This window comes from Mus pahari, chromosome 16, assembly GCF_900095145.1.
Source record: "Mus pahari chromosome 16, PAHARI_EIJ_v1.1, whole genome shotgun sequence".
Classification (NCBI taxonomy): Eukaryota; Metazoa; Chordata; class Mammalia; order Rodentia; family Muridae; genus Mus; species Mus pahari.
In genome coordinates this window covers 43,103,865-43,118,290 of record NC_034605.1, presented here as the reverse complement: position 1 = coordinate 43,118,290, position 14,426 = coordinate 43,103,865, and the positions used below count along the sequence as shown (strand labels likewise).

At 41.5% G+C, this 14,426-nt stretch overlaps 1 protein-coding gene across 1 annotated transcript in view; it reads left to right on the top strand.

Annotated features, from left to right (window-relative positions):
* The window catches only part of Ofcc1 (orofacial cleft 1 candidate 1), a 278,420-nt gene that overhangs the window by 136,770 nt on the left and 127,224 nt on the right, over positions 1 to 14,426 (top strand). The window contains exon 12 of the mRNA XM_021215991.1: positions 4,199 to 4,323. Within this exon, the coding sequence (XP_021071650.1) occupies positions 4,199 to 4,323 (125 nt within the window). The remainder of the gene's footprint in view (positions 1 to 4,198; positions 4,324 to 14,426) is intronic.

Below are 14,426 nucleotides of genomic sequence, written 5' to 3'. Positions count from 1 at the left end.
TTTCTACAATAAATCTCTAAAACCACAGACCGTCTCTGCTTATCAGGGTCTGCTGTGCTTGAACGACGGGCTTTCCCCTAAAGAGCTGTGTCCAACCTGCCACTGCGCTCTAGCCAGGATCAGACCAAGGACTCTCACCCGAGTGGGAACCACCCAGCACCCCCTCTCTCCCTGCCCTCTCTTCCCTTTGGTCCCGTTGATGACAGAGCTACCCCAGGGGCCTCCAATTTGCTCTCAGCTCTTCCGTGGTGTCCAGCCCTGTCTGGGATGCCCGAGACTGAGAACCTGTTCTCTCCGGCCTCAGTGAGGCCCAGAGACCTAGGACTGCCCTTGTCCACCCCCTGGCAGGCTGGGTTCAGTGGCTTCCCACAGCCAGACACCCACCCGGGGCCGTGTGGAAAGCATGCGCAGTCCTCCCTTGTCGGCCCGCCCAGAGCACCGGAACTCTGGTAGGACGTGGGTTTTTCTCCCACTCCCTTTATTAGCCCATACCCGGAGCCCTACAATTCTTTATCTCTCTTGTAACCGTCTTTGGTCAACACATTGGTATGGATTTGAAAAGGAGAAGCAGTGCTCATGTTGTATGGTTTTAAATTTAGGCTGACAATTTAAAGCTGAATATATATATATATATATATATATATATATATATATATATATGGATGGTATTAGCAGCAACAACAGAAACAAGGGCATGTCATGTTAATTTGCTTTGATTCCTATGTGCACCTGGCATCTGTTGTTGTCCATGGCTTCCAATTCTGTGATCTTATTAACGCAGGTCTCAGCCTCAAATCTTCTTCTCCTGCCTGCTGTCAAAAAAAAAAAAAAAAAAAAAAAAAAAAAAAAAAAAAGTCACTGCTGAGGCAAGCATTGCTCTCACTGGCTGTGTGCTTTCCCTAGCTGTCTTCTGATCTTCCCAGGCCAGTTCCAAAGCATCCGTAATCCTCAGGATTCAGTCTTCAGACACTGTTTCCTCTTTCCCAGCCCTCCTCCTTTGATGAGAACAATCCCTTGCTCATCATCTGGCCAGATGGGCAGGTGAACATCTTCCCTACACATCACGCTCAAAGCCCCTGCAAGGTGTCCGGGATATAGGACTGCTGCTGACTGGGGCCTCACTGTGCTGACCCAGTAAGACTTCTCTACAGCACTGTGTCCCTGCTCTCTCTCTCTCTCTCTCTCTCTCTCTCTCTCTCTCTCTCTCTCTCTCTCTCTCGGGGGATTCCCATGTCTGCACCCCTGGCCTTGAGTCCAGGGGTTTAGGAAAGGAACTATGACAAGAGGGCTAAAACATCTGAACAAGAATCCAGGAGCTCTGAATTTGTTTTTTTCTTTTCTACTAGAGACACAAATAGACCTAGAGGTCATGAGCTAAGACCACCTTCCTCTATTCTACAAAGTCTCCTAAATGCCTGCCATAGATGCACTAGAGAGGGGGTTACACACCCCCTTGATCACTTATGCCACACCATCCTGTGCAGATATGCTCATCTATTACTATTATAAAACATCAGAGGGCTAGAGAGATAGCTCAAGGGTTAAGAGGCTGGACTCCTCATGCAAAGGAGTCCCTTCTAGCACCTGTATCAGGTGGTTTACAAATGTCTGTAACTCAGGCCTGGGGAGTCTAACAACTCGGTCCTCATGCACACCTGCACTCAAACGTGCACATATTCATATTCAGACACACATTTAGACAGAATTAAAAATAGAATGAAATTAAAAAAAATAAAACATTTGTGAGCTAGGTCCTCACTCCATAAGAACTACATAAATATAAAACTATACTATAAATGTATTATAACATTATATATAATAAGTATATGGTACAATGTTGTTTTAAAAATGTAAATGCACAGTATTATATACAATATTTAAAATATATTTATCACTTTATATACACATGTCTATGATTTCTGTTTATAAAGAAAATCATAATAGCTTATAATATAGTTATGAGTATAAGTAAGTCAGAGTTGACTTTTAGTAAACCAAGAACTAATCTGTGTAAGACAATAAGTGTCTCTATTTTTAAGACTAAGCCTTTGGTCCACGGGCCATGTACATCTGTACTCAGCAATCATAGGAAGGACATGCGCGTACATCTTCTACTGATAGTCTGTTTAGTTTCTCATGGGAACGGTGCATTTAGGTTTCTAAAACCTCTCAATACACATTTTTGAAGTGTATTTAGTATATAAATTAAGATATTTATTGTTTAAAGAAAATATATAGGTTTAGGAGACTGTCTTGAGTTTCAGAATTTGTCCATATTTTTCTTTATGACTTAACACCTAGAGGTGACATTCATTATTGCTATTTGTAATGTGGATGAAATGACCTAATAATCACCTCTTGAGCATCTAGCATGGTCTTATTATCATGCCAGGTGATATGAAAGACCCAATGAGATATACTGAATCCCACCTTTGTCAGGTTTAGTTGAGAAACAGGATAGATATTCATAGACTAACCAAATAGAAAGCAATACCAATGGCCTCTAGCTTAAACCACCTGCATTTTCATGGGACAAGTGGGTAAGCCTAGTCAATACAATAGCTCCTGGCATCCATCTCAGGTTTTATTTATTTTTATTTATTAAATGTATGTATATGAGCGTTCCCTGCATGCATATCTTTGAACTATGTGCATGCCCGCTACCCTTAGGATCTCTTAGGACTAGGGTCACATACAGATGCTTGTCAGGTGCCGAGGGGTTGCTGGGAATCAAACCTAGGTCTTCTGGGAGAGCAGTGGCTCTTAGCCACTGACTTCTCTCTTCGGGTCCTGTGTCAGCTTTCTATCGAGGAAAGATAGACTAAAACATGAAACCCATAAAGAAATGGAATCAACTTATAATTTAAATGGCTACAAAGGCATGTGGGGTGATTCAAAGATCTCATATTTTCCCCCGAGAATTTTGACACTCTTCACCTCCCGTAGCAATGAGGTAATTAAGAACACCAGTGTGAATAATCTGATCAGAATGATTTTTATTGTTTGAAGAGCTCTACAGGCTAAGAAAGATAAAAAGGACCACAATAAAAAGTATTTCAAATGCATGGCTGTCATAACCGGATTTTGTTCTTAAAGTAATCAAACCAATCAATTCCATATAAAAGAAATAAGCCTCGTGGGGTTCACTGGGGATTTGATGACATATTGGCTCCACCTGGGTTTCTATGGTCTTCCTGGTTCCTGCAACCTGTCGACTCAAAGCCGAACTTGGCAATTGCAAAATAAACTCTGAGCTATGCTGAAACTTGGATCAGCACAGATCAAGGAATTTCAAACAACTGGCCCCTCACAAATGACAACAGAAATCATGAGGAAGAGAACAGGTTTTAAGGCAGCTGTTATAAATTCAACACCCAGTGTTCAACTGTTCTGGGCTCATGTCCTTCAAGCTACTTTTTCTAACTGCTCTTTGTATTACAATCTTCTGGGAGACACCTTTACATGATACAGGTAAAACTTGAGGTGTTTTGGTGGAAGCAGAAGGGAGGGCCCTGTTGGCTTAACTGCTTTTACTCCCCAACTCTCTACCATAGCAGGGCTCCCAAATATCATAGGTTAGGTGGCAGGTCTCTGTGTCATCATGTCACATGATTCTTTCAAATGCTAATAAATTAGACTCACAGTCACTGTACAAGTGCTGAGCTTAAGGTTACACTGACAAAAGTCCTAGGTTAGGGACTCAAAGGTTAACAGTGGCAAAGCTAGTTCACCATAGTCTGCTATATAGCATGGAGCAGAAGGGGGCAGAATCTTAAGAACTCACCAAATCCTTGTGCCCTGTTTTCAGAATCCAGCCACCTCCTTCATCTCTATACCTGGCTGTTTAAGTCTCCTTTCAAATGTCCTTTGCTAAGAATATATAAGTTACATTTTGTCACTGGGAGCCAAAATCCTGATTGGGTGGCATAGTATAATCATGGTTACATTTATCATTTAGTTGCAAGAACAGTTATAGATGCCATTTAGTGTGCTTTAACACCGTAACTACCCCAGGCTCTTATCATTGTGCAGAGAAGAGTTTATGAGAGAATGCCAAATAGGAAGCAATGCAAGAAATATCGCTAACTTATTTTGTAATTGGTAATTCTATAGGCCATCCGGGAGAAATGTAGGTGAACATTTCATCTGCTATTAATAAAATACTTCATTTTTTTCATTTATTAACTTTCCTAACAAGAGGAATAGCTTGGCTGCTCAATCTGTGAAGGAAAGATCTGCTGTGTGGAGAGCTGGAGATCCTGAAGATTATTGGGGGGATATGTCTTACCTAGAGGAACTGGAGAAATATCAGTTTTCCGTTTGGTGAGTGACTGTGTTCTACATTTTAAATTTTATTTAAATTCCTTGATTCTAAAAAGTCTTTGTCATATTCTCTTTTATTTATTTAGTCCTCAAAATAATAATGACATGCTCATTGTACACTATAGTACACCCACCCTGTCCTGGAAATGTTCACAGTTCATGATGGATGCGGATGTGTAAACGAGTAAATTATGGATGGTTTAAAACATATTTTTACAAAGCACCCCATAAAAAAGATAGTGATCTCATTGACTAGAGAACAAAGACAAGGCCTCTGAGAAAGTTGGAGCCACGTCTTAAAGAGGAGCCTGTGATACGGAAAGAGTGGCGGTAAGGTAGAGGTAGAAATGGTAGGGTGGAGGCAGAAATGGAAGACTGAGCTGGGTGTGGCTGGAGGTGCATGCTGAGAGCTTCTGTTCACTTATCATCCAGGAAGACCTTAACTCTTGTTATTTATTACTCTCCTCATGCTTGTGGTTGTATTTGTACAAACACACGTAATACATGAAACAAGATGGGGTTAGTGGAGACCCTCCAAGGGAGGAAACACATCACATTCTAGTGACAGGTCCATCTAAGAACCACTGCAGCCATGGGGCAGAGGCAGTAAGCTTGCTAAGGAGAAGAAAGAGACAGCAGTGACAGGTCATGTGTTCCTATCATCATTTGTCTGCCCACTCCAAGGTCTTCCCCTTGAATGGTCTCCCATTGGGCCATCTATCCACCTGTGGTTTATTTATCAAGGTTTATACTCACACTTTCAGTCAGAGCTACTTGCTTGAGGCTATAACATTAACTTTAATTGCGCCATTGAATCACGTGTTCTGTAATTCCTGCTCACATTCACTTGACTTTCTTGCCATAAACACGTTTACCCATGCTTCCTAAAAGCAGCAGGACTATGGTCTCCTGGGCTATGAGTACATTGTTTTCTGTATGAAGGCGCTAATTCCCATTTTAGTATCTGTGCTGTAGAAGTGAAACTTGGGCTTCATCTCTATGGATTCACATTTGCACATACCTCCCTTCAGGCAATCCCACCCATGTACTCATTCCTGCTTTCATAGTCTTTTATTTTTTCTTTCCTACAAGCTTTGTACAAGCCTTTGTCTCCATATAACCTACAGTTGGCATGCCTGAAAAATCTAGCATCCAGGTCTGATAACAGACCAAGGCCGAGCTGAACACCCTGGGGTCTAACTACAGAAGTATCTAAATGAATAGCTGAACTAGGAACGTTGCTTTCTTAAGTAGTCCTGTTTGTATTGCACCCCTACCCCCCCCACCCCCCCACAGCAGCCATGTCTTCTCTTACTCTACTTTTTAAAAGGAAGCCTTTTAAGTGTCATTGCCCCCAACACCGGGACCATGGTCTTGGTTTCAAACTACCTCGGCTCTAGTTCCAGTATAAAGCACCCAGCTTCTGCTTAATGGTGCCAGTTTCTAGTAGTCACAGAAGTGATACCCACATTTTACCTACGTTTGAGTTTTGTGTTTCATTTTTGGTCCTTCCTTGTCTGAGCGACTTGATTTTCACATGTTTCAGAACTACTTTCTGCTCACTGTAAATCTGGCTGAAAGCAGAAAGCAATAACCATGCCGCACTCTGAATGGTACGCTCCTTTGAAATTTCCTCCAGTCTATATATCCATCTATTAGGTTTTAATTCAGCCCCACTCAGATGTTCAGAACTAGAGCAGAGCCTAGCTAGAGTCTTTGCCAGGATGTAACATTAATGGCCTGAAATCTAATTTCTGGTAGAGTCCTTGCTCCTATCTGAGACCCCGTGAGTACAATCTTCATTGCCTGCTTTCCTACTGCATTCCATTCTTCCAGTCTTTCACCAGAATAGTTCAATAAGCTCATCTTTAGAGCCCTAATGCTTCCCCAGATCAGAGTTGTCAACTCTTCCACATTTTTCCTCTAAGCTAGCTCCAAATGCTTACAAAGAACATGGTCACATGTGCCCCAGCAGTAATCCCATGCCTTGGCATCTGTTTTCAACATTTAGGTTTTTTCTTTTTGCTGTGACAAAATTTTTGATTGAAGAGACGTAGGAGAAAAGGGTTTGTTTTGCTTCGTGCACCATGACGGGAAGGTATGGTATGTCTGTAGACTCGGCTGTCTACAGACAATGTGTGCTGCATTTCCTCCCTCAGCAGTCCTATTAAGTAGCATCAAGCTCAGACCAGAAACAGATGTGACCTTCAAGGATCATTCCCAGAGATAAACAGCTGCCACTGAGTTACATATCCCAAAGATTTCACAGTCCCCCTAAACCTTGCTGTCATGTAGTCATACCTGAGCCTATGGAGAGAGAGCATTTTTATCCAGACCTAAGGATCTAAGTGATCCGGTTCTAAGCTCTAACTCTAAGGCAGGATCAGGGAGTGGTACCATAGCTACTGAGGGGAGTCCTGTTCTTTCTCTATGTTTGTTAATAGAGCATTAACTTTAGGACACTTTGCATCTGCCTCTCTTACCAACTAGGCATCTTACAGATTTTCATTATGAGTGCTATGTTCTGATTTGCAGAAGATTTAATAACTAGTAACCTCCATGTTATTTACTCAGTTTTTGAGAGCTCTGGATTCAGGCAGGATACATCATTAAAAATGCTATCTAATGGTTCAAAATAAGCCCCAGGGCCAGTCAGAGGGTAAGGATTATATCTCCTGATGCAAGAATTGGAAAGGTGTCTTTGCAAGCAGAGCAGGTTGGCAAAGAAGTTACTATACAGCTGCCTTGGAGACATGGTCTAATGCATTCTGCTTTACTATGTGGGAAGCCCCTTCACTGGGGGTCAATAGTTGTTTCTAGAGTCAAACCTGCAAGGAACGATACAGAAACACATTGGCTTTGCAGATAGATTAAGCTGGATGTGAAATCCAGTCCTGCCACCACTGTGGATGCTACATTGGACAGTGCATTTAGCCCTTTTGCTGCTATTTTCTCTTTTCTCAAGCACATGTGATAACTCACCCCATCCCCATCCTTTTAGTGACCTTGAGAGTTGAATGATAATATACATGGAGGCTGGTGCATGCAGAGTTTTTATAAAGGAAGCTATTGTCAGGAGCATTTTACAGAGAGACTCTATCTTATCTGAAAGTTAAAATCAAGGATTGTTAATGCTCAAAGCTTAGTCACTAGCTTGTGAGTCTCAAGAGATGGGATGATAGCCTCTCAGGAGATGAGTCCAGTGGGAAGGAGTTAGGTCACTAGATGCATGCCTTTCAAGCGAAGGTTGGAACTAAGGCTCACTCTTGTCCCTGTCTGTGGATTCCAGCCATTATGAGGTCAGCAGCCTTTACCCCATGATCTGTTCTCTGTCATGATATACTACATAGATGAAGGCCCCAATCAGGCCCATGCAACTGTGAACTGTAAGGCTTGGAACCATAAGCCCAAGCAACCTGTTTTCTCTTTGAAGATACTTAACTCAGGTAATTTGTCACAGTGACCAAATGCTGACTAACACAAGGGTGGCGGAGGTTATTCAATATGACTTGTCACTGTCCACAGACATCTTCCTTTTTATTTATCAGACAGACTAAGCACTGGGTAACATGAAGGCTTTTGTGTTCCATGCCTTCTTTATCTGGAATGTTCACCTACTTCCTGCTATGGTTAGTTAGGACTTTCGACAGATCTCACCACCAATTTCATTTTTCAGGACAGGCTATGCCTGACGATGAGTCATAAAAGTCGAGTCTACTTCAACTCTGGTTATTTTCTTTCTTATCACTGCTTCCTTTACATAGTTACTATAATTTAAAACAAAAACTCCAGCATATTTGCTCATTTCTGCTTTCTCACCTTATAGGGAAGCTGCAGATAGAAGCACCTCTGAGCTGCTTCCAGCTAGGTCTTCCTGCCCAAGACCTACAGTACCTGCTCTAGAGCTGGATCTCATCAGTTCATGTGTGTCAAGCCAACAAACAGAAAGCTAATGAGTGAACATGTTTTTCTCTCACCCTCTCACACTGCGATCTGTTAACACAAATGAACTTACTGCCAATCATTTTCTCCTCTTGCAACTGCTGCCATTTGGGGGACGGTGATATGGAAGCCTTTGTACATTTTGGTTTTAACCAGAGATAAGGATTTAGGTGGTTACTACACAACTATAAACTTCTGTTTTCACTGGTCTGAGTTAACCATCTGAACAGTTTCTATAATTTTGTTTTTAATTAGAGCTAGTAAGTCATGGGCTAGTGAAGCCCCTACCTAAATCCTCTCCAAACCCTCCTAAGATGCATTTAGCATAGAACACTGAGCTACCAGGCTTCAAAGCTAAACATCATACCAAGTGAGTAGTGAATGCTTGCTCCAGAAAGTTGGAATGATGGTTTTCCCCTCTGTGTGCCTGGGTGCTTTGTCTTCTACTCTCACTCACACTGGTCGCACAATGCCTCCTTTGTAGCTACCAATTTTGGAAAATTGGTAGATTTGGTAGATTTCTGAAATCCTCATTTTTTTTTTTTTTTCCAAAAAGGAATTAAAAAAAAAAATTCCTCTTTTTTTTTTTTTTTCTTTCTTTTTTTCCCAACATGGGGAGACTTTAGCTAGTCAAATGCAAATTTCATTCCTAGAAGCCAGTCCTTCCCATGGAATTTAAAGACTGTTTGGCTTTTCTCTCCCAGCCAACAAGATATTCAATTATTTGTCTGTGAGAGGGGAAGAGGAACTGTGACTGTTTGTCCCCTCAGATGGCCAAAAGAGTCCTGGAAGCCAGGTGCAAATCCTTAGGGACACTTCTAGAAAGAGTTAGTTGTACCTCACTGTCCCCCAGTGCACAAAGCCTGTGCCACATTATATTTACATTGTTCTCCTTCATGTACATACTCATGTGATAGCTTGGCCATTTTGTACTTATAATTTAGATACTATAAGATTGCCAAAAGATCGCCGATACCTTTGTCACCTGCAAATGTTTAATAATCACCACTAGAACTGACATATGAGCAACGATCTCAAAATTCCACTATTTCCAGAGGAAAATTTTGTACACTTAAAGGCATTCTGGGCTAAGGTCTCTTCCATGACTGTTTGTCAAAAGGCTGAGAATTGTCCAGTACTATTTGTTCCTACTGGCCATCTTTCCCTCCAGGAATGTCACCGCCTCCTAAAAATAGACCTCTCCATCCCCATACCTACATAACAAAGGCTTGGTTGACTTGGGCAATGTTCCTGTGACCATGTGATTTGTTGCGGATTGTCAGGTCATCTGAAGAAGGATTGTGGAATCTTTGGCCCAAGGTTTTATTTTGTTACTTAGACATCCATCCTCCTTCTCAAAATGTTGAGACAGCAACCCCTTCAGTGGCCACCCTCTCCTTTTTGTTCAGAGTTACCATTATATTTTGAAACTAAAGGATATAAGTCTTTCATCAATTGTTATGCATCTTAAGTCTAGGTGACATACTTAATATAAGGATAAAAAAAGGCTAATGAGAGAGTGGATGGTAGAAGGTACATGATAGCTATGGGCTCACAAGAATGAAATGATATGAATCATGGAAAACCAGATAGACCCATTCACAATCTTCTGAGCTCCTTCTGATGTCTGCAGTTCTGTGCAGGAAGCAATGGTCAAAAAATATTAAATGCAAGTTTCTATAAATAGACAATGCATATGTTCTTAATTGTATGCAGTTCAGAGGAGCATGATGTAATCTTGCACCATCTCTGTGGGTCCAGCCCAAGCTATGAATCATTGCTTGGATTGTCATTTGCATCCTAACAGTACCACCCTTTCTTAGTTACTTTGCAAGCTCAGTCGCCAGACTGATTGTCACAGGACCACAGGGTGTATGTTCAAGTAATCGTTGCACGCTGGCCTGAGAGTACATGTGGTGCCTGTCACCTCTGTTTGTCTTGTCACATTGGCATTGTACAGTCTGGCATTACCATCAGAAGAATGAGCTTACCGTTCTATAAGATATTTGGAAATAAAGGCTATCCCTCCGTATCTTTACTATAGTATCTTCCTATAATTGGTCTACTTTGCTATTAGACAGTTTTTAATGCCTTGCTGTTCTTAATATATGCATTTAACTTGACCATGGGTAAGTATGTAAAGGACAAACATAATATACGGAATTTGGTCCCACCCATGGCTTCAGACAACTACTGGCGCTGGTGGGCTGTCTTAAAAATTTCCCCTACAGAAAAGGAGAAGTCTCATTTTATTTTAGGTCAAAAAAGACATTGTCCACTAGGACACTTTAATTTAATTTTTTTTTTCCCTCTGAAACCAGGGACTTTGGGGAGAAAGCATATAATGTCCATTTAGTTAATTACATAAATAACCACTCATTTGGCTGTTTAAACACAGCCATGGAATTCCATTGCCTGAGGAGCAAATTGGGTTCTGGGCTTTCTAATGCAGCACCTTAATCTTTGTGCAGTGATTTGTCTGAACAAGGAAGCCAGGGTCTGTGTTAAGTACCTCTGGAAGCTGCTCTAATAGGTGTTAGAAAACAGCAGATACCACTCTAGTGGGTTAAAGAAGTTAACATAGTTTTCCAAGGTATCTAACTTCCAACTAGGGAGAAGGTTTCCAGTCAGGAGCCAACCTTAAAAGGATCCCATTACTATTCAAATGCAACGAGGCGGTTAAGCAACAGGAGACTCACACACATTCAGAGCAGGGGGAGGATCTGGGGGATGACTTAGTTCAGCCCTGTCAGCTCATACAAGTTGTCTAAAGCTGGGACCTGTCGGGTGTACAGGGACTTGCCTGAGGTCATAGAGCTGGCTAATACTGGAAGTGAGCTGGGTCCCACCTCCCTTTTCTCTGTCAATCCATCTCAATTGAACTGCGTAAGTTCTCTTGAGAACAATGCTGCTCTTTACAGAGTTTCCTGTTTTCTCATCATTGCATAAGGCTTTGATATTCATCAATGCATTGATAAGACCATGCTGATTTTTCCGAGAGAAAGTCCTTTAAAGAATTAAGGCAAGTTTTCTTCTGTCAGGGAAGGGAGGGGCAGATGTTTGCAAAAGGCACACACGGCTGGCCCTGTACACTGAGATCTTCACATGTTCTCTTTAAGAGCTTTATGTAGCTGCCCTGGGTGTGTTGCTTAGGGAAGGTGTGAGTGAGCTCTGCAGGAAAGCTATGGAAAGCTATCGTTAATACATGGGACACACTTTCCTTTTTATGACACACATGTGAGTTGACACTGAAATAGAATGCAGATGCTTCTTTGATTGGCGTATTCCCCATCGTGCTTCCGTAAAACACCTTCACATATGGTCTGTCTCATTCCTGAGGAATGACTTGTTTATGTCATACAGACAGAGCAGATTGATTTTACAGTGAACACAGAGGTTGATGAATTGTACATTGGAGGAAAATCCTTGTCTCGGCAATCTAAGCACTTGAAAATTAGTGTTGCCTTTTGGAAAAAAAAAAATCTTTCTTGATATGCTCATGATCCTTTCTAGGGGTTAAATAGAGCCACACCTGTAATCTCACCCAACAGAGTTGTCAGGGTTCTTAGGGTCACCTCAAAATCAAATTTTTATTTTTGCTGTAAAACATATCCTGAGATCTATCAGGACAAAATCTGGCAGTGTTGACCCCAAAGAACCAACCCCAGAAGGTTCAACATATATCCGTACTATAACCAGAATAAAGTGGGTAGAGAGTAATATTCTCTTCTTAATTTTCAAGGGCAACTTAAATACACAATTCTTGTGCTAAGTAGCTTTCTCGAAGGCCCCCTTCTCCCCTTTTTCTTTTAAAAATTTTGCTCTATGGTTCACTGAAAGAACACTGTATTTTCACACCTGTGGCCATAGACTAATCCCAAGCACTCACATGGAGTTTTACACATTGTAAATCTTTCTCATTCACCTCTCCCATTCGATGCTTATACCTGTCCTGTGATTGGTTTTAGCTGGGAATTGAACTTAGGGTCTGATACAAAAATAGGAAATTGTTTTAACACCGAATCACATCTCCAGCCCCCGTTTTATTTATTTATTTATTTTTATTTTGAGACCAGTTTTAACAAAGGTACCTAGGAAGGTAGCCAGGATCATATACTCTTGCAGTGTCTCAGGGAATAGAATAACTCTTAAGTGATTAGATGATATGCCTATCAAAACTTACTGGATGCTGCTATGCCCCTGTGATATTTTATATACTGTAGTTTGTCACCCCCTTCCTAGCCTCAGAGACATGAACAGGCTTCAGGTTTTGTATATTTCTGAAATACCCTGTATTCACACACATACCTGATAGCATCAATGAACTAAAGAGAAGCCACAAAGAAAAGCTGGTTACCTATGCCAGATTTAGAATGGTTCAGAAGAACAAAATACCCATGGAGAGTTGGACTTGGTGACACGGGATATTTGCTTCACGCTACTTGAGATACCAAGGCAGAGAAATATGAAGCTCAAGTTATAGATTTCATTAAAAAAAAAAAAAAACAGTCTGGATAATTAAGTGGAAACCCTATCTCAAAGTAAAAGGCAAAACAGAACCCCAGAGAGCAAGCTCAGGGGTGGAGCGCTTGGCTTGCATCTGAGGAGGGCCTACACCGAGTCCGCAGCCACATAGTGGAAACACCAAAAACAACTATGGAGGCATATTCCTAGAAGTAGTTGACTCAGGAGCCACATGTAGGAAGGTATGTATTGCTTGATATTTTTATCTTGTAAGATGTGTATGAAGTGTGACTGTCTATTTACCTGAAGGTCTCTAATTTAGTGGTTAACACTACAGACTCTAGGAGCATTATCTCTTAGCTCACACTAACTTACTCTATGGGTTCGACTAGGCAAGTCAGGGGTGTGCAGAACCAGAAGGTTCTCCAATTTTTATCATCCCAATTTATAATGATTTCAAATGATGATAGTAACATGCACCTATTTTTTAAAAGTAAATTCAAATATGAATTTTAGAAAGAGAACAGCGGGGCTGGAGGTACAGCTCAATAGCACAGTAGCTTTGCATGTATCAGGACCTGAGTTCCATGTTCAGTATCTAAGAGATGCTGGAGTAGATGGTCGTAGTAAACAGTAAGTGCTCAATAAATGCACTAAGCACTATCTATTATTTCTAGCCAGATATCCTTCCTCTGCACTGTGTCCCATGATGTTTTCTTGCCTATATCCAAGATATTGAAATAGTCTTTTTAAATTTAAGCAAAATATTTTGCTAGTAACCAAAAGATCTTTTATTGTTACATAGGATGTTAATGATGAAAGCTAGAGGGATAATCATAATACATTCTTTTTCTAATGGTTCGTTCGGCCACATTGCAGACACATTGTTTTAAACTCCTCGCTTCTATGGGTGCAGTTGCCAGACCCAGCTCAGCTGCTCTCTAGCCAGGGTCTCTGAAAGGTGTGCTGGAGGTTTTAGCTGTGTGCTCAGTTGGAGAACTGATTGTGTGGGGAGGAATCCCCCTTCACCCTCAGTCGGATTATGAGCTGAATTTTATTATCTGCAGCTGTGTGGCAGGGAGCCCCAGTGTTTTGCTGGCTTGGAATGCCCACAGCTCCTGGCAGGCCAATTGCTCTTCCATATGATGTGGACTTCTTCTGTGCAATCCATTATTCTATGGGCTTCACGGGGGAGTTTCATCTCAGGTGGGTCTGTTCTCTCAAATGCTAAGTTAGGAAAGTGATCTCCTGTGTTCTTTCTCAAAACAAGCAAACCAACAGCAAACAAAACACCAAACAGCAGCAGCAGCAGCAGCAGCAGCAGCAGCAATAACAACAACAGCGAAAAACCCCATACACACTAAGAACCAAAATGATTTATCTCCTATAAAGAAAACAGTGAACAGAGTAAAAGGGTAATGGTGGTCCCCAGGTGCAGTATCAAGACACAAAGGAAATAGGGTCACTTGGAAACTGATTATTTGTACAAGATGCCTTCCCCTTTACTACTTTCCACTGACCAGAAGTCTGTAATAGCTCTTACCCTTATTGTAGGGAAGGAATTCTGGGATGCTAGAGTCACAGAGTCTTCTCTTGGCATCATATGGGATCCATCCCTCCTAGGAACTTAGTGTGGGCAGGCTACTGTTTTTGCAGTTGCAATGACTGTTTCTCTACCTGTTCTAGAATTAACCATT